Source organism: Polypterus senegalus, chromosome 18 (assembly GCF_016835505.1).
Source record: "Polypterus senegalus isolate Bchr_013 chromosome 18, ASM1683550v1, whole genome shotgun sequence".
In the NCBI taxonomy this organism is placed as follows: Eukaryota; Metazoa; Chordata; class Cladistia; order Polypteriformes; family Polypteridae; genus Polypterus; species Polypterus senegalus.
The window spans coordinates 12,886,393-12,907,840 of NC_053171.1; the positions used below are offsets into that span (position 1 = coordinate 12,886,393).

Below are 21,448 nucleotides of genomic sequence, written 5' to 3' on the forward strand. Positions count from 1 at the left end.
CAGAAGTGGAATTGCAGTCCATGAAACGTAACGTACCAAAGTAACGGAACCAATTGGGTGGTCGGATCAAAGTAACGAAACTTTAACTAACTAACTGTCGGGTCAAACCAAGGCCAATAAACTGAATGGTCGGGTCAAAGCACCATAACTAACTGAACGGTCAAAGAAATGAAACTAATTAAAAGGTCAAAGAAACTTAAGTAACCAAATGGACAAAGAAACAGAACTAAGTAAAGCAAGGCCAATAAACTAAATGGTCGGGTCAAAGTACCATAACTGAGCGGTCAAAGTAACATAATTAACTAAACAGTCGCAATAACGTAACTAATTAAAAGGTTAAAGAAACTTAAGTAACTAAATGGACAAAGAAGAGTGTTATGGTGTATAAAATCTGTACATTTTGGTTTCCTTTATATTTTGTTTGAGACAAGGCAACAGATGAACTAAGACAAATTAAAGCAGGTTTTCTTCCCTTACACCTTACTTTTATAACACTTGCTCATAGCTTTTAAAGTATTACTTTATGGATGGACATCTGAAATGACAATTTGGTTTACAGCCTGGGAAAGGAAGAACTACTGACACCTCAGAGTACATCAAAGGTTTTGTTGTTTGGGAAAACATCAATCATTTTGACAGCCAGCCAATCAGGTGCATGTGTTGTGAAACCAAGGCATGACATTTCATAATAAATATGACTTGGTTTGAAAAGAGAAAGAGACAGAAAAGAAGAAGAAAGAGAAGAAGAAGAGGAACGGATGAAGACGGCCCTGGTCGTCGGAAAGGCATCATGAACATTGATTGCTAAATCAAACGCCTCCCTGGGACATTCATCCTTGTCATCTGTAACTTTTTTGTAAGCTTTTTCTAAAGACTATATATATTCAGACTTTCCTATCACTACCTATTTTCTATTAGTCTTTGTTCTAGTAGTATTATTATTATCCTTGTAATAAATACCAGGCTGCTTTTAACTTTCTATGCTTTGTCTTAATGTCTAGAGCAGGGGTCCTCAATCCCGGTCCTGGAGAGCCGCAGTGGCTGCAGGTTTTTGCTCCAACCCAGTTGCTTAATAAAAAGCACTTATTGCTAAAGTAACACTTCTGCTTCACTTTAGAGATTTTGAGCCTATATTTTTTAATGTTGTCTTAAATAGCTATTTTAATTGCTCCTTATTATCAATAACATGCAAATGACAAGAGAGAGCAGCATTTCTCCATTTAGCTTATTTACATTTACACCTGTGTGTATTTATCTGCACTATTGGGTTTAATTAAATACTTGGAAGGAAAATGAAGAGAAAAAAGTGAAGGACTGAGAATTACTCGTCCATTTTAGCCTTCAAATCATTTGCATGATAGAAAGGGAAAGAAAATCTAGGATATGAGAATGACCTGACATAGCAGAGTTCATTTAATTTCATAGCTTGTTAGTGCTTTATTGGCAAGAATTGCTTTCTAATTAAGCAACCAGGTCAGAACAAAAACCTGCAGCCACTGCGGCTCTCCAGGACTGGGATTGAGGACCCCTGGTCTAGAGTGATTGAAGTAATAAGTTAGATTTCTTTGAGCACCTGGTGACAGACGGATTTTTGCCATTATTTCTGTGCTGCGAGGTTTATAAGGCTGAGAGTGAGAGCGCTACTCAATAGTTAGGGACAGTACGATAAAGAAGGTGTTCTTGGTTGATAAATGGCCTATAGTCAAGAGTGCTGAGTCTTTGTATGTTTAAATTCTTGTATTCTTGTAGACCAGTGTTTCCCAAACTCGGTCCTGGTCACCCCCTGTAGCTGCAGGTTTTTGTTCCAACCAGCTGTTTTTAATTGAACTCCTGGGCTAATCAAGTGAACTGTTATTTTCCAAGTTCTGTGTTTTGGGAACAATATAGAAATTAGAAAACTAATTTTGCTAAAAAATATATATTAAAATGTACCAAGGAGTTATATAGGAATAATGTATTTTTTTTTTCTTTTTAACAGTATTTTCATCTTGATTTTCATTCTACTTTTCTAGGTGTTCTAATTGTTTAGTTGTTCCATTATTTACTAATTAGTGAGTCTGATGCTAAAGTAGTTGTAGCCTTTGACTATTCAGTGTTGTTTGCCTGGGTGTTGCTCTGCTCATTTTAAATTTTCATTAATAAGATAAAACAAAGTGGTAAAACGGCACAGAGAAAAGGCAAAATATAATGAAATCAACAAAAGAGAGTCTATAGATTGATCTAAATCAATAGAAAAAGCAGAAATATTTCTAAATGTCTTATAAATGTAAATATCATACTGCAGTGCTTTACTGAATGTGAAATAAATGAAAAATATAACCAGCTAATTAAATGAGCTCAGTGTTATCAAGTGTTGTCACTGATTAGGAATCTGGCTGGAACAAAAACCTGCAGCCACAGCGGGTCCCCTGGACCGAGTTTGTTAAACGCTGTTGTAGACCAAAAGTAATATTTAGGTCTGAGATATCACTAAAACATCGTATGTTGTTCGTGCCGAGACTCTTGAAGTGCTGAATGACAGGCTGTTATTCCTATAGCGCTTGTGTGGTTTAAGCCTTGTTCACACGGGCGTTAAAATCGAGTGTTTTTTTTTTGCGTTCGTAGCGTCCGGTGAGCGCGGATCAAGCGCCGAGTGTTTTCTACACGTAGGAGTCAATGAGAGTGTTCACACGGGCTTTGGTGACGTGCGTTTGTCCGGCAGCGCGTTTATACCGCATCAAAAAAATGTTGCATGCAGCTTTTTCTTGGCGTTCAAAACCCAACGAATGCAAGGAAAGCGCTTCTAGTTCGGTTTCTGCGCGTTTATTTTACGCTTCGGAGGACCGGATATATCCCAATATATCCCATGGTCCATATTGAAAGGAGGCACCTCAAATAAAACGACAAGGGCTTTCATATCCAGTTCCCGACACTGCCTCCACAGGTTAACACACAAACTACAATTTGGGCTGCAGGCTGGCGTTAGACAGAGACAAACGAACGCCGGTGTAGAAGTCAATCGATCGCCACCACAAAATGCAACATAAACGTCTAGGACGTTCAGAGCAAGTTCGTTTATCCAAAAACTTAACGCCCGTGTGAACAAGGCCTTAAAGTGCTAAGGGTTAATCAGCGTGTGTGTGTCATTCATGGGGCACTGTTGTGGTTAGGGTCTGTGTGTGTGTGTGTGTGTGTGTGTTCATCTTAAAGTGCAACAGTAGACCAACCCGATAACGTTGCTCTGACGTCACACGTGATGAAGACCATGGAGCGGCTGCTGCTTCACCACCTGAGGCCACAGGTCCACCACACCCTCGACTCTCTGCAGTTCGCATACCAGGAGAAGGTAGGAGCGGAGGATGCCATCATCTATATGCTACACCGATCCCTCACCCACTTGGACAGAGGCAGTGGTGCTGTAAGAATTATGTTTCTGGACTTCTCTAGAGCCATCAACACCATCCAACCTCTGCTCCTTAGTGACAAGCTGACAGAATTGGGAGTAGATTCACACCTTGTGGCATGGATCGTCTATCTCTATCTATCTATCTAACGAACTTGACGAGAACACTTACCCTTGAGGAAACAGGTAAAGGGCAAGTAGAGGGAAATACCACGATAATACAAAGAGTAACTAACTAAATGGTTAAAGTAACAACTTATTACAAATTCGGGTCAAATTAACACAATTAAATAAATGCTCGTGTTAAAGAAATGTAACTAAACAGTCAAAGAAACTTAAGTAACCAAATGGACAAAGAAACATAACTAGCTAAAGAATTGAGTCAAGAAAGTCAATGGTCGGGTCAAAGTACCTTAACTGACTAAACAGTCAAATTAACGTAACTAACCAAAGAGTTGGGTTAAAGTAACATAACTAATTAAATGGACAAAGAAACAAACCCATTGTAAGTCGACTGTTCAGTTTCTTTGACTGTTTAATTCAGGGGTGTCGAACTCCGGTCCTGGAGGGCCGCAGTGGCTGCAGGTTTTCATTCTAACCCTCTTCTTCATTAGTGACCTGTTTTTGCCACTAATTACCTTCTTTTGCCTTTGTTTTAATTAACTTGGCTCAGGACCCTTAGTATTTTCTTTATCTTTAATTAGCAGCCAAACAATAACGAGACACGAAACAAGAATCCACATGACCAGCTCACTTGTGCCCATCACACAATATCTGAAAATAAAGAAAGGTGAGGGTCTCAGTAACGTTGATCTCTCAGGTCACCAAAACATCTTGACGGTGTTCTTAGAAAGAACAGAAAAATCAACAGTTCTGGAAATGTCCGCTATGTCAGAATGAGAGCAGCAACAGGCCATGGAATTAAATAACGGGTTTAATTAACAGCAAGAATCGGCTTCTCATTAAGAGACTGGTTGGAGTTTGAAGCCCCAGTTTAGCTGGTCGTCTGTCAACTCGTCTCGCGTCTCATTTCTGTTTGGCTGTCATGTCATGAAGAAACGAATCAAATCAGAGGACTGAATCCTTAAAAGCAGGGCTATTAAAATGAGGGGACAAGAAGTTAATTAGCAGTGAAAACTGATTAGGAAAAGAGTGAGAATGAAAACCGGCAGCCACTGCGGCCCTCCAGGATTGGAGTTGGACACCCCTGGTTTAGTTAGTTACGTTACTTTAACCCAACTGTTTAGTTAGTTACAAGTAATGTAACTAACTAAACAGTCAAAGAAACTTAAATAACTAAACAGTCAAAGAAAAACAACTAACAAAATGGTCAAAGTAACTTAACTAATGACACAGTTGGGTTGAAGTAACGTAACTAATCCATAAAACTGCCATTTTGCCACACGTCCCTGACTGACTGTGTGACCTTAAAAGAGTCACATCACCTCCTGGGTATACAAGAACAAATGTAACGTGACTCAGTACTCGTTAAACAGCTTGGGATGGCGTTTATTACAGAAAAGCGCAATATTACACGATGAGACTGCCAGCTCAGCCTCCATCTCTGAGTAAGTCACCTGACCTGCCTGTGCTCCTTTTGTAGTTTCCAGGTATGTCGAAACAATTAGAAATTTCTCAGGTGCTCGCTACAGAAAGGTGCTCTATAAAGTGAACAGTGTTCTGTCCTGACTCACAGTGTGACCACGAGCAAGTCATTTTAATCCGATGGCACACTGCGTGACTTCCACTCGCAGGGTATGTCAAACTGTAGATCTCGTTGTGTGACCGTGTCAGTGTACCTGACTGGGTATGTATGTCAGTTGTGCTCGTCCCCTTCGTGGCAGCCAATAGCGTGCTGCCTGACGGAGCCGGCACTGTACAAAGGGTTTACAGCCATGGCGAGTTCCGCCACAATCTCTTTCTCCTTTTTTCCTTTCTATGGTGATGTTTAGAATTAGAAACCTTTGGACCAGGACAGGCCATTCAGCCCAATAAATCTCGCCAGTCCTATCCTAAAATACGAGACATCAGACAGGCGAGCGTCTCTTATGCTTGAGAGGTCCCAAACACCCGCCATATTCTTTATTCCTCGTCAAAGAATTATACGTGTATACTCTTTGATGAGCATTCATTGGTTGTCACCTCTCATTCACACAACAACTACATTTATTTCTAGAGCACATTTTCATACAAATAATGGAGCTCAAAGTGCTTTGCAGGATGAAGAAAGAGGAAAAAGACAAAATATATAAGAAAATAAAACTAGGCAACACTAATTAACATAGAATAATAGTGAGGTCCGATGGCCAGGGAGGACAGAAAAACCAAAAAACAAAACTACAGACGGCTGGAGAAAAAAAAAAAATCTGCAGGGGTTCCAAGGCCACAAGACCACCCAGCCCCGTCAAGGCATTCTACCTGACATCAATGGCCTCAATCAGTCCTCATGGTGTTCAGGGTTCACATGGAAGAACTTGATGATGACGGTCATGTGGGCTTCTGGCCTTTAATCCATCAATGAGGGGACATCACGGTGCTTTGATTGGGTGGTGGCGGCGCACAAGGCCCACCCCTACGACTAAAGACAGAGTGGTGGACCAATTAGAGTGAGCCGCTGGGTATGTCGCACAAGACGACAGCTTTCCACGGGAGCACGCCATCAATAAACGTCCCAAGACTAAATTATTTAATTGAAACTGAAAATCGCCGGAAATGTCATCTAATGTGACACGACCTTTACTTGTCCTAATGCTGGTTCTAGAGAAAGGCGCTATAATACACTCAGTGACCACTAAATTAAATCCACCTATCATGTGCCTCTTTAGGAACCTCTTTGACCTACAGAAGAGCCTGAATTCTTTGAGGTACGGATTCAGCATGGTGCTAGAAACACTCTTTAGGGATCTCAGTCCAATGCATCAACACATATTCGTATTTTTTTTGCCCCACCGCAAAGATGTCTGCTGAATTAAGATGAGAAGACCACGCAGACCACTGGAGTAAACTGAAGTCAACTTTGACGTTCATTGAACTGGTGTAGCTTGATACGATGCCCTCTCTGTTCCATGGCACTTTACTTCTTTAAAACAGGGTTGACTTTAGCCATAAAGGGTCAGCAGCAGTGCTGTGGTGCACTTTGGCATTCAAATGACGATCAAGTGGTTCTAAGAAGCCCAATGGGTGCCAAGAACAAAATTCCCATTGACACCAGCCTGTGCTGCTGACACAAGGTGAGATGGATCCATGGATTTTGATGTCAAATTCTGACCATCCCGTGAGATTTGTGTTCTGTTCTGTGTTGTATTGACCCCCTTTTTTTGACACGCACTGCATGCCCAACATACCTGGAAGGGGTCTCTCTTTTTGAACTGCCTTTCCTAAGGTTTCTTCCACTTTTTACCCTACTAGTGTTTTTTAGAGAGTTTTTCCTTGTCTTCTTAGAGAGTCAAGGTTGGGGAGCTGTCAAGAGGCAGGGCCTGTTAAAGCCCATTGCGGCACTTCTTGTGTGATTTTGGGCTACACAAAAAATAAATTGTATTGTATTGTAAACTAACCGAAGTCCACTGTAGCATACGGCGGTGTAAGAATAGGAACGGAAAACGGTGAGAAAGGAATTCAGAAATCAAGAAGAAATAAATACTTCTTGAAAGACGCAGTTGTGAGTAGGTGTCTTTGGTGGAGACGACAGATAATGAGTCGAAAGAGCTAACCCTAGAAAAAGCCGCGCACAACTGACCATGGCTGAAGACTGGTTGTTAGAATTATTGTGAAGAGTAAACAGCATGTGTGGGTATGAGGAAGGCCGCGCTTCTGAAATTCGATTACGTAAATATAATCAATAACAACCTCAAAAAGATGTAGTTGTAGAATGTCTCTAAGTAATTCCTTCAGCTTAATCCAAAAGACTCGTACTACAATATCAGGTCTGTGCTCCGGTCTTTGGGTGTCCGACAGTGCATGTAGAAGTTCCGGCCAAGCAGGATTACATGTGAAAGTGATAAATAAATCAGGCTGTCCGAATTTATGTATTGTGGCCATGGCATCCTGCTAGTTTTGTTGCATGTATCTTGGACTTCCTGGAAGTGTGGACGGTAATATGATCATTTTGCCTACACGTACGTTGTTATTTTCAGCGTTTGCTTGCAGTGCCTCTGATAGTCCTTTGTATTGTTTCACGCGCAGATCTTGTTGATCTAATCTGAGATAGTTGAGTCGCGCGCCCTCTGTTTTAACATACGCGTCTACGACGTACTGTTGGAATAGTTCGCCGCTGGAGTGCAAAATACTAAATGTATTCCTCATTGCTAATCTGTACGCGTAAAATTGGCATTGAGTAAGCCTGATTCGGTTGGCGGTTCTTTAATCGGGAACATGTTGTAAATCTTTGTGCCAGCCAATATCTCCGCAAGGGAATAAAAGTGGGTAAACCATAGGATTGCAATTCATATTGAGCGTGGAGCAGATGCAAATGTCCCTTTCGGCAGGCAGTTAGCCATCTTCTCCGACGTAAATCGCTGCAACATTGGTGTGACATGTCGGGCCATTGTATCGTCGTAAATCCTGCCTTGGGTTTTCCTCGAAAACCATTCGTACAGATGCTGTTGGATTGGACTGAGCGATTTCATGCATGTGTTTGTATGATTTAGTGAAGGGTTTGATGGTTCTGAGCATGGAATCTAGCTGGAGAAGTACATTCTCACTGCATGCAGAGTTTGCTTTATTTTGTAAGCATACTTTAGTAGCTTGTCGAGAAATGCCATGTCGGCTGCGTGTGGGCGGGATCGGTTTTGAAGAGTAGCCGCTGGCAGCATGGGGAGGGGTTTGGAAGAGGACAAATAGGAATCGAGAAATACCGTGTTGGCTGCACATGGGCAGGACCGGTTTTGAGGTGGAAGCAGGACGATCCAGAAAAGAAATATATATAAGAGATTGTATCCCCAAAAGCACCAAAGTCTGACATTACAGAACTCCTACCCAGTATACCCCAGGAGATCTACCAAAGACTTCATGGGCTTAGATATACCGTAGCAGCAGCATCCCACCACAAATATATATAAAGTTAATAAGCCAAAGGGTTTCTATAATAAACCTGATATTGCAGGATGATCAAAGGGTCCTCGACCTTGCATTAGTAAAGTAAATACACTCAAGGCATTCCCTGACAGAATCTTCCCAAAATCCGTCTAGCAAGTCCAGCACTGACATTACTGAGCCATCAATAAGGACCGATCTCTCAAAATGGCCGAGAAGATAACCAGACCTCACGGTTCATATCCAAACACCCCCAGGAGCACCTCATGCCATTGACTGACAGCGTGTGAAGCATTGCATCATACATTGATACCACAGAATACCCAAAGGGTCTACCAGTGCTGCTGCAGGACACTCAAAGGGTCCTCAACTTAGCTAACGTTAATGACCCTTCACTCCTGTCTGAGTGGCTTATCTCATCTTCAGGTCTGGCTTGTCTCACTCTCAGTGTCCTGTGGTGTCTCCCTCCCCACCTTAATGTCCCCTCTCACTCTGCTAACAGGTCAGGCCTTTTGGGTACACAGGTACAAGACTTAATTTCTGGTTCCCTCACCATCATGGTGTCTTTCACAGGACAGCCAAAAGCCGGTGTGGAAGTAGCGAAAGGTGAACTTATCCTCGCCCGTCTCCCAGATGTAGTGCACCGCGTTGGCCAGCTGCCCCTGCCGCTTGATGTCCTCCAGTCGCTGTATCATCGTTTTATTGGAATTTTCTGCAGATTCCAGTGTCATTTGCCCAAATCCTCCATGCAAAAGACAGATAGATAGATAAAGATGTGTTGAGTCAGGGGGATGACAAAGGAGAGACAGACAAGAACTGAAGTGAAGTGTAGATGTCATACACACCCCTACCCGTACCAATTAGAGAAGCAAGTGCTCACCAGTGGCTGCCAATGAGGTCAACATATCGCTGTAGTTGGTTGCACAGTTCTTCATCTTGATTGGAGACAGACACAAGGGTTTGACCACCTTGTGGGTACCCTCGCACCAGTAGCTGGTGGTGAAGGCCAAAATGGAGAAGGTGAGGGCGAGCGTGGTGAGTGAGAGGGAGAGGAGAGAGCGGGCCCGGTGGCTCATGGAGCTTAACATGCTGGCGGCACAGCAGATCTGGAGACGTGCCCAACTGATGCCACCACTACCACCCTCGATGAGGTGTGATCACCATCTGTCTTCCCCACCCGTTCCTTCAAGCCATCCCTTCTTTCTTTCCCTTGACCATCCCACTCCAGTGACCTTAGAAGGAGTGATGTCGTTCAGCAGCCCCTGTTCAGTAGGTCACTGCATGATGATGAGGGGGCTTCTCATCTTCTCTGCACATTCTCTGGCCTTGTTTCCTTTCTCCCTCTCTCTTTCTCTCTCCTTCCCTCCAACCCCAATTAGCCTCTTCTGTCCTCAGATTTCTCAATTTCAGGCTCCTTGGTGTATCGTCTGTTCATGCAAACATCAGCGACTTTTCAGGTTTAGGTGTCCACTAATCCCACCGCTGACACCTTGCTATGGAAACATCATACAGGGGCATCGCATCTGCCATCAAACAAGAAAACATGAAGCCATGACTTGAAAAGAAACCAAGGCAAGCCAAGAGAAAGAGAGGAGGAGAGTCAAAGTGAAAGTCCAAGAGGGGGAGGGAGACTCGGCTCTGAGGGGCTACCAGACCGACAGCTAGGAGATGCAACAGATTGCTTCCCATTTATAATCGCTGCTTCCTAATCCTCGACCGTACAAGGTCATGGCCAGAATCAGATGAAGATCTCTCTCTCTCTCTCTCTCTCTCACACACACATCCAAAATCCCAGAATTATGTGGACTTGACATCCATTCAGTCTGCAAGCTTCTTCCTAACTAGATACAGTGCCCTTAGTGGTGTGCATTGTCAAATTTGAAATGTTTCCCACATAAAACCTTCAGAGCACTCTCTTCCCAACAGCCCACATTCAGCCTCTCCTCTCCACAAGTGTTCACACTTCCAGTTGATCCATCCAGTCAGTCCACCAGCTAGGTCTTTCAACCCTACTTACATCTGGTCACGTTTATATCCCCCAACCAATGCCTTAAGCGAGTCTCATTGGTATTCTGTACCGGGCATATCTCACAACCTTTTGGTGCTATAATGGCACACATGTCAGCTGGCAGCTATCTCCTTGGGCATGGGGTGGGCAGTGTTGGTCCTGGAGGGCTGTGGTGGCTGCAGGTTTTTGTTCCAACCCTAGTTTCTTAATGAGAAGCCAATTATTGCTGATGAAGCTCTTATTGCTCAAGTAACATTTTGATGCTTCATTTTAGTGGTCTCGCTTGTTAAGGTTCTCCACCCTTAATTGCTTATTTCAGTCTTAAACAGCTTCATTCACTATTCTAATGGCTCCTTATTAAGGACAAATCAGCCTGCAGTTCTCCATGTAGCTTGTGTCCATTTACATCTGTGTGTGTTCCTCATGCACTGTTTGATTTAATAAAACACTTAATTGAAAAATGTGACAGACTGAAATTAATCCGTTTTCGGCTGCAAATCATTTGGTTGATATCCTTGGAAAGGAAAAATTCTACAATATGAGAACCTAAGTAACACTGCAGGCTAACAAGCCATAAAATTAAATAAGGTCTGAGATTGGCAAGGATTGGTTCCTAATTAAGCAATTGGGTTGGAATGAAAACCTGCAGCCACTGCGGCCCTCCAGGACTGAGTTGCTCACCCCTGCCCTTGGGAACAGTAGCGAGGTGGGTCTCCTACCTAAGATCTCTCTTCTTCTCATTTATATATATACCTGTATATATATCTGAGGAGAACCTTAGCCTGAAAACACTGAAACTCCGGGAGTACTGCCTCTTCTCTTTTTCCCACTTCACCCATTACCCCCTCATATCCATTCAGTTGCCCCTCACAACCAGTTTGTCACACCCAAACAACCCTAGAACTAACTTTCATGTCTATTCCATCCGTCCATCCGTCCATCCACCCAGTGTCTCATGTCCAGTTCGTCACACCCCACTCAATCAACACTCATCTCCACATGTCCAGTCAGTTAGCCCACAATAAAAACAATCGCCCCCTCACCCGATCCATTTCCTCATTATCCACCAGATAATCTCAACCTAAACCTTCCAGCTGTAGCACTCCTACAATATGTCCATTAGGACGACGCTCGTGTCTGTTCAGTCGCCCCTCTCGGGTGTCACACACACAAAGTAGCACATCCAAGTCAGATCAGTCACTAGTACTACTTAGTCACACCCAGCACACACTAGTAAAGGATGGACTCTCAGGTCCAATCAGTCAAACATCCACCATCAAGATCCTCACACAAAGCCCAAAACCAGACTTCTATGAATATTCATTCAGGCCTACCATCCACCATCAGGTTGATCACACCCACACCAGCACTAACACGGTTGTTCTCTTGAAGATAAGGATGGTCCTCTCAGCTGCAGTACTCTCATGCTTATTCGGTTACCTCTACCACCCAGGTAGAAACACCCTGCCCAGCATACAGTAGCACTCTAATGTCTACTTAGTCACCAGTACTAGTAAGCATCGCACACCCAATTAATAAAGCCTACCACACAACTCTCAGGTCCATTCATTCACCTACTGACCACCATTGGCCCAAAACTAGACTCTCATGTGCATGTGCCACCTATCATTCAGTTGATCACACCCACACCGGCACTAACATGGTTGTTCTCCTGATGGTTAGCATGGTTCTCTCAACTGTAGCACTCTCATGTTCATTTGGTTACAGCTTCCAATCAGGTAGTCACACCCAGCCCAGTAGGACTCCCAAGTTCATTCAGTTGTCTACACACCACCGAGATTTTCACCCCATCCCAAAACTAGAATTTCATTGGCATCCATTTGGCCCCCCAACCCATCATCCAGTTGATCACACCCATACTAATTCTAAAGCTGTTGTCCTCTAAGCTGTAGCACTCTCATGTTCATTCAGGTACCTGTCCACAGCAGATAGTCACACCCAGCTCACACCAGGACCCTTAAATCTATTCAGTCCACCACCCACCCACAAGATGTTCACACCACCCAAAAATTAGACTTGCATGTGCATTCATTTGATCCTCCCATGATTCACCCCGCTGGTCACATCCTCACAAGCCCTTAAGCTGTTGTTTTCATGAGGATAGCGATGGTCCAATCAGCTGTAGAGCTCATCATGTTTATTCAGTCACCACTACTAGTGAGCTCATCACACCCAGTTACTCACACCCAACACACAGTAGGACTCTCAAGTATATTCAGTCAGACATCCACCACCAGCCCAAAACGAGCCTCTCAGTCTGACATCCCACCCATCCAGTGGGTCACACCCACACTACTGCTAAAGCTGTTGTCCTCATGAGGATGAGGATGGTTCCCTCAACTGTCCAATTCTTATGTCCCTTTAGTGACCCCATTCGACCCAGTTAGCTACACCCAACCCAGAGTAACACATTCAGTTACCCCTCATACCCACTTGCTGACCCCCAGCACACTTTCATGTCTGTTCAGTCACCCCACTCAGTGACTTCTCAGCACACTGAGCACACAGAAGCAGGTACTGTACACCCCTGACTTCTCAAGCCCACCGAGCTCACATTGCATAGGCCATTCCAGTAGTTCTGCATACCGCTCCCTTCTCATGATGACACTGTCCATGCACATACAGCCATTTTGTGCCAATACTTTGATGTTGCCAGTCACAGTCATGCATCTGCACCCGGGTCGATTCCTGTGATCACACTGATCACGCATGTTAATTCAAAGACTTGTCCAAGTCTCACTCACTCACTCTTTGGACCCACAGACATCACCTGCAAGCAGTGACAATCATAGATCTGCACACCAGTGACTTCTCAAGCCCACTTTGACCACACCACACAGGCCAGTTCCTAGGTCTGCACTTTGCTCCCTTTTCATGATCACACTGACCAAGCATACTAATTCACTCACTCACTCTCACTTTCTGGGACCCACAATTACCACCCGACATTCTGCACACTTGTGACCTCTCCTGGGCACACTGACCTGAGCACGCGCTCTTCTCGAGTCCACGCGGACAGTCCTCATGTGTCAGTGATCACACCAACCAGGCACCACAGACCGTACCAGCTCCTGTCACATCAGTCTCGTGCGCACCTGTCGGCAGAAAGAATGGCCCGAGACTCCAGCGCAGCTCCGTGGAGACGTCCTGCGGCTGGACACTGCGCGCCGAGTCGTGCTCTCGACCTTCTCCTCCTCCTTTTCCTCCTCCTCCTGCCACCGCCAACGTCGCCGCTCTCGCTCTCTCATTTTGTCACTCCTCCCCTAACACTGGGCCCTCCCCACTCCTGGATTCCCTCCTACCATACTTGGTCTTTTCTCGAACTCTCATTTACATCCGTCCGGTGTTTTTTCCTCCGTCTGCTTTTTCTGAGCGCACACCTGTGCGCGCCAAGCCAGGCAAAGCGAGCATGCGCAGTTCTGCCGGCGCTCTCACCCACCCACACAGCCCAACAGTTGCGATGTATATAGCGCCGTTCATAAGGCAGCCCGAAACAACAAAGTAGAGTAAGTTCACACGCACACTAAAGAAGGAATGCTCGAGTCCGGGGGTCCCGCCTTGTAAGTCTTTATTCATGGCTTTTTTTTAATTTTGGAACAGTTGACAATTCCAAATGCAACGTCGTGCTGCCCACTAAACCTCTTGTATAAGGTGGTCGGTGTGAGAGGCGCCGGATTGGGTTTTGGGTCATGCTCAGATGGTCGTTCACTCTCAGGCCAGCGCCCCCTCTGCCGGATCTTTGAAGCATCACACAGTTGGTATTACCTGCTCGATATGGGGGGCGAGGTCTCATTTGTAGAAATGCTAAACATGTTTACAATAGTAGGTGGGCAGATTGGGTTTACACAAGACACAAGCGAACGTGAATCTACCCCCCTCTACCGCCATCACTATGACCACCACCAGTAACCTTGTGCCTGCTTCAGAGGATCCACAAGTGCTCGGTATAAATTTAAAGATAAAGGAATTATTGGATTTGGGGGGATTTGAGGGAGTGGTATAAGGATGTGAAGGGCAGTGGATGGGGGTCAGCATGACGCTGGTCACTTCTTCATTGGCTCGTACTGGATCAGTCTGAGGGCATTGTCGTTTTCCATCACCCCAGAAATAAACTCCCCTTCAGCCAGCTTGTCTGCAAGACAGAAGGGTGAGAAATAAAATGACTAATAGAACGAGAAATTCATAAAATAAAGAAAGAAATTGTAAAAATGTGAGCTTCAGCTGCCAGATGGGAACAGTCAATCCCAGAGCAAACCCAAACTCATTCATTCATCCATTATCCAACCTGCTATATCCTAAGTACAGGGCCACAGGGGTCTGCTGGAGCCAATCCCAGCCAACACAGGGCGCAAGGCAGGAAACAAACCCCAGGCAGGGCGCCAGCCCACCGCAGCATACTCATTCATCCCAGGTCAAATAACCTATGGGACACATCTTTGGGATAAACACTTGGAGAAACATCCAAACACACACACAGGGAGAACATTCAAGTGCCACAACGACCATGACTGGCCTGGGATTTACACCCGTGATCTGGAGGTGGGAGACTGTGGCACCAGCAATTTAGATACCCAGCTATCAATGACCATCTGGGCACAACACTTCTGGGGCAGGCACGCTGTTCATTGCAGACCCCCCAAGGGATCCAACTGACCCACTACACATTAATTACCATTTTCTCCTTTGCCAAAATATCCCCAGAGTTTGTCTGCACGCTTTTCTGGCGTATTCTCATCGTCGGGCAGAAGATCATGGTCATCTTCAGGGATCAGCTTGAATATGGCCTGTGGGGTAAGACAAAAAAAAAATCCATAAGCCCACCCAATGGTCATCAACACATATCTATCTATCTATCTATCTATCTATCTATCTATCTATCTATCTATCTATCTATCTATCTATCTATCTATCTATCTATCTATCTATCTATCTAATATAGTATATAGTGCCTTTCTATTTTCTGTGTGATGCCTTTTCTATCTATTTATCAATCATGTAATGCCTTTCTCTCTATCTGTCACAGTATATAGTGCCTTTCAAACTTTTATGTAATACCTTTCCTGTTTATCATTGGTATATTTACCAATTATTATTTATTTTATTTATTGCTGTATTGTGCCCTCCACAGAAGATTGGTTGTGAATCTTGCTCATTATTTTCATTGTCATGAATAATATTTAAGTTAAATTGTTTTTATTACAGTTCCTTTTCACTTGCCTTGCGATCTTCTAATAATAATGATGCTAATGATCACGACAGCACATTCCTCAACAGTAGCTCATCTGATAATCCTGGTCATTAGTCAGACATTCTCAGATGCGCTTAATCCAGCAGCTGGAGTCCACCCCAGCCCCCCATGTACAAAGCAGGAAGCAGCCTTGCCCAGGTTGCCTGTCCATGGCAGGGGTATTTTTAGTGAGTTGATTGTCATATTTTGACTGGCAGTGTGGTGTAGTTTTTAGGACTTTGGATTTTAAACAGTGAAGGTGTGGGTTCAAATCCCCCTACTGACTGTGTGTGACCCTAAATAAGTCACTTGGCCTGCCTGTGCTCCAATTGGGAAACCAAAAGAAATGGAACCAATTGTATCAAAAATGTTGTAAGGTACCTTGTATTATTAAGGCGTCAGTCAAATAAGTAAATGTAATGTAATATTGTAAGTGAATTTATATTTTTTACTTCCTTCACCATTTGAGATCTGTTTGTAATGTTCATGTAAGTTTTTTTTTTTTTATCTGCAGGAAGTTGCTTGTCGGATTTGTACGTTGTTTTCCTGAATCTTCTTCCCATTAATAGTGGTCATTTATTTTCGAACAGCACGGTGGTGACACGGCTAATGGTCGTTCTTCACAGGTGCCTTTATGAGCACAGACACGAGCGGCGAATCACAAAGATACCGGCTGGTGCACTTCTCAGTGTGTGCACAACGAGTGAGGGTCGCGCCGGTGTGCGCGTGTGTGCGCGCGTGTGCGAGAATGAACGGCAAATGAAGGAATATCAGCAGATGGGGATGTGCAACTCGTCGGCAAGTACTGTAAATAGTGCGCCTGCCAGGGTTGGTTCTAGCTTTAAATATACTCAGTCACAGTATGATATATATATATATATATATATATATATATATATATATATATATATATATATATATATATATATATACACACGAAAGGCTGCGATGGACTGGCGTCCTGTCCAGAGTTTGTTCCTGCCTTGCGCCCAATGCTAGGATGTACGCTTAAATGCAATTTATTTGTCTAAAATATGCCTCTAGTCATCTGTCTTATTATCCATGTATTTTCAAATCTTTTGGAACCGGTTACTCATTACTCACGCTGGAGGCCATTCGACGTAGGGCAGGAACCGATTCACTACACTCACACGACCGCATGCAGGGCAAATTTAGCGGCATCGAGTAGCCTCACATGCACATCGCTAAATTGAGGAGTGCGCCAATCACCGGGAGAAGGTGCCCACTGTGCAGACGGGATCTGGGCAAGGGGGCCACTTGTGTACCCCCAGACCGCTAGAGAAGAGCAGGAGGCTAAAGAGCTGAACGGCAGGAAAAAGCAAACTCGAAAAGATTCGAGCGCAAAAAAACAAGAAGAGCTGTGAGTGTGAATGACATTAGAACGGCAACCCGAAGTGGATTAACCTGAAAACGGGATGGGACATTATTATTAGCATTATACGTCAGAGAGTTAGATTATTATTATTATTATTATTATTATTATTATTATTATTATTATTATTATTATTATTATTATTATTATCAATAAACATTCAGGCAACATTAACTGAATCAAGCAAATCTGACAATACTATAATTACACATTCGATATTATTATTACTTCTGCAGCCCAAATTTAATTAATGAAAATACTATATTATTATTATTTGTGCAAATTGAATTAATAAAATCTGGGAATATTTCTAAATTTTTATTATATGTCTGAGATTACATGATGATGATGATGATTATTATTAACCATTCCTGTAACCCTAATTGTATTAATCAAATCCGAGATTATTATTATTATTATTATTCCTCTGAGATTAGGTTATTGTTATATTATTATTATTATTATATGTCTGGGATTAGACTATTATTATTATTATTATTATTATTATTATTCATCCATCCATTATCCAACCCGCTATATCCTAACTACAGGGTCACGGGGTCTGCCGGAGCCAATCCCAGCCAACACAGGGCACAAGGCAGGAAACAAACCCTGGGCAGGGCGCCAGCCCACTGCAGTATTATTATTATTATTATTCCCTAATTGAATTAATGAAATCCAAGAATACCATGCTGTATAATAATAATAATAATAATAATAATAATAATAATAATAATAATAATAATGTGTATTACGTGTGAGGTAACAACCAATCCTGAATGGGTTGCGAGTGTACTGACAATTTAAAGTAAGAATGACATTAAACAGAATGAGAATACCTTATAATATTTACCATGGTAATAATAATAATAATATCATCATCATCATCATCCTAGCGACTCTGTAGTGAAGTTATGAAAATAGATCAAATGTTGTACAATAAAAATTAAAATAATCAAATTTATTTTGAAGATATTTAAAATTAGCTAACACTGCTTATTATTATTTCTGAGGTTCTTCACCTCCCTAAGGTGGTCCTAGGTGTGGACCATGACAGACCTCTCACTGCTAACACCTCCTCCACATTGACATTTATGGCTGAAGGCTCACCTTGGTAATCTCAAGCACTTCATTCTTGCTGATGTACCCGTTGCGATCGACGTCAAACAGAGAGAAGGCCCATTCGAGCTTGAGGGCTGTCTTCCCAGAAGAGGTGAGGTGCAGGGCGATTATGTACTCCCTAAAGTCCAGTGTCCCGTCTCCATTGGCATCAAAAGAGCGGAACACATGCTGTGCGTATGTCTTGGCATCGCTGTTGGGAAAGAACTTCTCATAGATTTTTTCAAACTCTGCCCTGGAAATGCGGCCATCTGGGCACTGCTTCCGAAACATGTCGTACCACTGTGTTAATTCCTGCTCGCTGTACTTGGTGGACATCTTCAGGTCCTCCAGGATCTCCTTGGAGATGGCACCACTCTTGGAGTTGCCCATTGCAACGTTTTACTTCTAAACGTTTGTAGATGCAGCAAAGCAGATGATCTTCTACGAAAGTCACCCACGTCTGTGGAAGATGCAAAGAACATCAGATATTTAACAACAGGAGGAAGCAGAGAATGCAACACTTCCTAAAGCAAGACAACCTGATCTCCAAAGTGTGTATTCATCCTTTAATTCAGGGTCATGCAGGCTGAAGTCTACCCTGGCAGTCTCAGATCCCACTTGGCATGGTGCTGGTCCATCTCAGCACCAATGATCTTTTCTCTGCCTGCACACTCACCCTGATGGCTCCATGTCAAGCCACACATTTGAGGTCTGAGGTAGCGTCATTGGCATTCACTTTCTTCCCAACTTCATGAGCCAATCCAACCCAGGGATCCTTCATGAGATCGCTGGCAGCCATATAACTAGGCCAATGGATTTAAGCAGAGGGGTGGGCCTCTCACACACACACACACACACACACACACACACACACACCCCTCTGTACAGCTTCTCAGGATGACTCTGCCCTTTCTGCCAGTGTCTCTCTGTCTCCCAGGTCTGTGTAACGCCACCAGAGTTTTTATCTCAAAAACACCACTGGTAGCCCAACAAAGTCCTCTACATGTAAATGTGAAGTTATGCATCCTGCTGGCTCCACCCAAACCTTTAAATCTTCCATCTTTATTTGACATCATGATAGTTGCTATTGCATTCTGTTCTCTGTAGTGACTTTTCAGAGGACATCACCCATGTTCTGTTAGTCACCATAAACCCTTAACCTGCTCCCTGAGTCTTGTTTCTTTGGAGAACGGTATTCTGTAGAATGGCTATTCAGATTTTCTTTCTTTGCTGATACTCAATGACTTTGCTTCATACTTGAAGACCTTGGTGAAGCTGGAGTTTCATGCACTTCACCTGGATTAGAAGCTAGTGGTGGTGGGGGTGGTGGTGGTGGGTAAGGGTTACTCCTTTTCAAACCACTAATCTTTTAACCTATTTTCTCCTTCTTCTGTCAGCAGAAAGTCTGGTCTTCTTCACCAATGAAATCTCCCACCCTCATTTACCAAACATAATAATGACACACCAATTGATCGTCTTGTCCTCTATGTTCATGATACGTCCTTCTTGGAGACCTTGAAGGAATGCAGAACCATGGATTAAGTTTTCAGGCTCAAGGGGCTTCTCTCTTTCTCATTGTTTTTGGTGTTCACCATGTCACAAACTTCAACAGTCTCCATTTTGACATCGACAAAGCCTCTAAACCTACCAGAGGACCTGCTATTCAATATTTGTATCCCAAACATTCATTCAGCCAGACATTCATTTCTACAGCTCTTGACTACAGGAGATACCCCATTGACCTTCTCAGTCCACTTTTCCTTTTTTCATTTTTTTGGATGCCCACCATATTTCCTTCCCTCATTCTGAGCAAATTTCACCTTAGATAGATTTGGAATCCAAACTCTTTTTTTATTTGTGTGTGTTTCTTTACTTACCATGTTGCAGAGTTTCCACTAATCCAACCTTTACCATCAGCAAAGCCTGCCAACCTTCTTCCCCAACTCTTCTAAATCTCAATATGTATAAAATCCAACGTCTGTATGTCTGTCCGCTTTTCATGAGATAACTACTTAACGGATTTAGATCGGTTCTTTTCTATAATTTGCTTGAACATTCTGGTTGATTTTGCGACTTCTGTCATCGCGCTACGTATCATAGTTCACTTACAGGAGCGATATATAGGCGCTAATCCGAAAGAGCGGCTGAGGGGAGGGGAAAGCGTGACGTTAGGAGTGGGGAGGCAGGCAGGGACCCCCACTGTCACGTGCCAGCCTCCATTTGAGTCGCTCTACCTCTGGCCACACCTTAGCTTGCAATACCTGTTTGTTTATTAATTTTTAATGTTTGTCCTGTTTCACTACTACGCGGATGGAGCCGCGGGGGTGGCTAGTGTGGCAATAACAATGGAGCCACCACTCTTATTTGCATTCCAAATATTCAAGGAATCAATTTCTATTTCCTAAAAACTGCAGGAGCAGAAGTGGACTCTGTTCAAGTGCTGGTGGTTATGATGAAGCACTTCCTCAGTCCACTTCTCTTTTTTATCATTTTTTTTTTTTGGCTACCCACCATATCCCTTTCCATCATTCCTATAGAAGTTTCACCTTAGACCAAGATCCTACCATATAGACAACAAATCATAGTTCTCTGTTTATTTTCCCTAATCATTTTATTTGTCTCAACTATCTGCAGAAGATCCACTAATCTACCCTCAACCGTTGACAGACCCTCCCAACCTTCTTCCGCAACTCTTCCACTACCCACCATATCCCTTTCCATCATTCCTATACACGTTTCACCTTAGACCAGTGTTTTTCAACCTTTTCGCTGGAGTGGAACCCTGCGCGAATGGTTATCTTGCTCACAGAACCCTGTGCAATTATCCACCAGTATGTCCTATATCATTAGGACTTTTTCGACGGAACCTTTGGGTTCCGTGGAACCCGGTTGAAAAACACTGCCTTAGACCAAGGTCCTACCATATAGACAACAAATCCAGGTTCTCTGTTCCTGTTTATTTTCCCCAGTCGGCTTATTAGTCTCAACTATCTGCAGAAGATCCACTAATCTACCCTCAACCGTTGACAAAGCCTCCCAACCTTCTTCCGCAGCTCTCCTAGGTTTTGTAATAACTATCGAGCCATCATTCTTGTTTGCCTTTCAAATGTTCAAGGAGTTGACCTCTATTACTTAAAAATGTCAGGTGTAGGTGAGTTCCCCCTTGATTAGGAATTCAGACTCAAATTCTGTGGGTCATGGAGATGCTCCCTATCAGTCCACCTCTCTCCTTGTATTTCTTTTTTTTTGCATACTTGCCATATTTTCTTCCATCATTCCACACAA

General features: G+C 43.4%; 2 protein-coding genes across 2 annotated transcripts in view; both read right to left on the reverse strand.

The window, feature by feature from the left end:
• Window positions 1–13,661, reverse strand: part of si:ch211-149k23.9 (germ cell-specific gene 1-like protein) — a 30,585-nt gene extending 16,924 nt beyond the window's left edge. The window contains exons 1-3 of the mRNA XM_039741878.1: window positions 13,427–13,661; window positions 9,294–9,936; window positions 8,967–9,155 (exon numbers count right to left, since the gene is read on the reverse strand). Of these exons, the coding sequence (XP_039597812.1) occupies window positions 8,967–9,155; window positions 9,294–9,501 (397 nt within the window). The 5' untranslated portion in view covers window positions 9,502–9,936; window positions 13,427–13,661. The remainder of the gene's footprint in view (window positions 1–8,966; window positions 9,156–9,293; window positions 9,937–13,426) is intronic.
• An 824-nt stretch (window positions 13,662–14,485) lies between these two features.
• LOC120518875 (visinin-like) lies at window positions 14,486–18,553 on the reverse strand. The gene is made up of 3 exons (XM_039741879.1): window positions 18,173–18,553; window positions 15,115–15,226; window positions 14,486–14,574 (listed from the first exon to the last, which is right to left on the reverse strand). The coding sequence occupies exons 1-3, from the start codon at window positions 18,551–18,553 to the stop codon at window positions 14,486–14,488; spliced, it is 582 nt and encodes a 193-aa protein (XP_039597813.1).
• Window positions 18,554–21,448: the final 2,895 nt, after the last annotated feature.

Excerpts from the sequence above, each read along its gene's own strand:
- LOC120518875 (XM_039741879.1), bottom strand. The coding sequence starts at position 18,553 with ATGGGCAACTCCAAGAGTGGTGCCATCTCCAAGGAGATCCTGGAGGAC. Across the intron at positions 15,227-18,172 it reads AAGTGCTTGAGATTACCAAG|GCCATATTCAAGCTGATCCC; the intron begins GTGAGCCTTCAG and ends CTTACCCCACAG. Across the intron at positions 14,575-15,114 it reads TTTTGGCAAAGGAGAAAATG|ACAAGCTGGCTGAAGGGGAG; the intron begins GTAATTAATGTG and ends TCTGTCTTGCAG.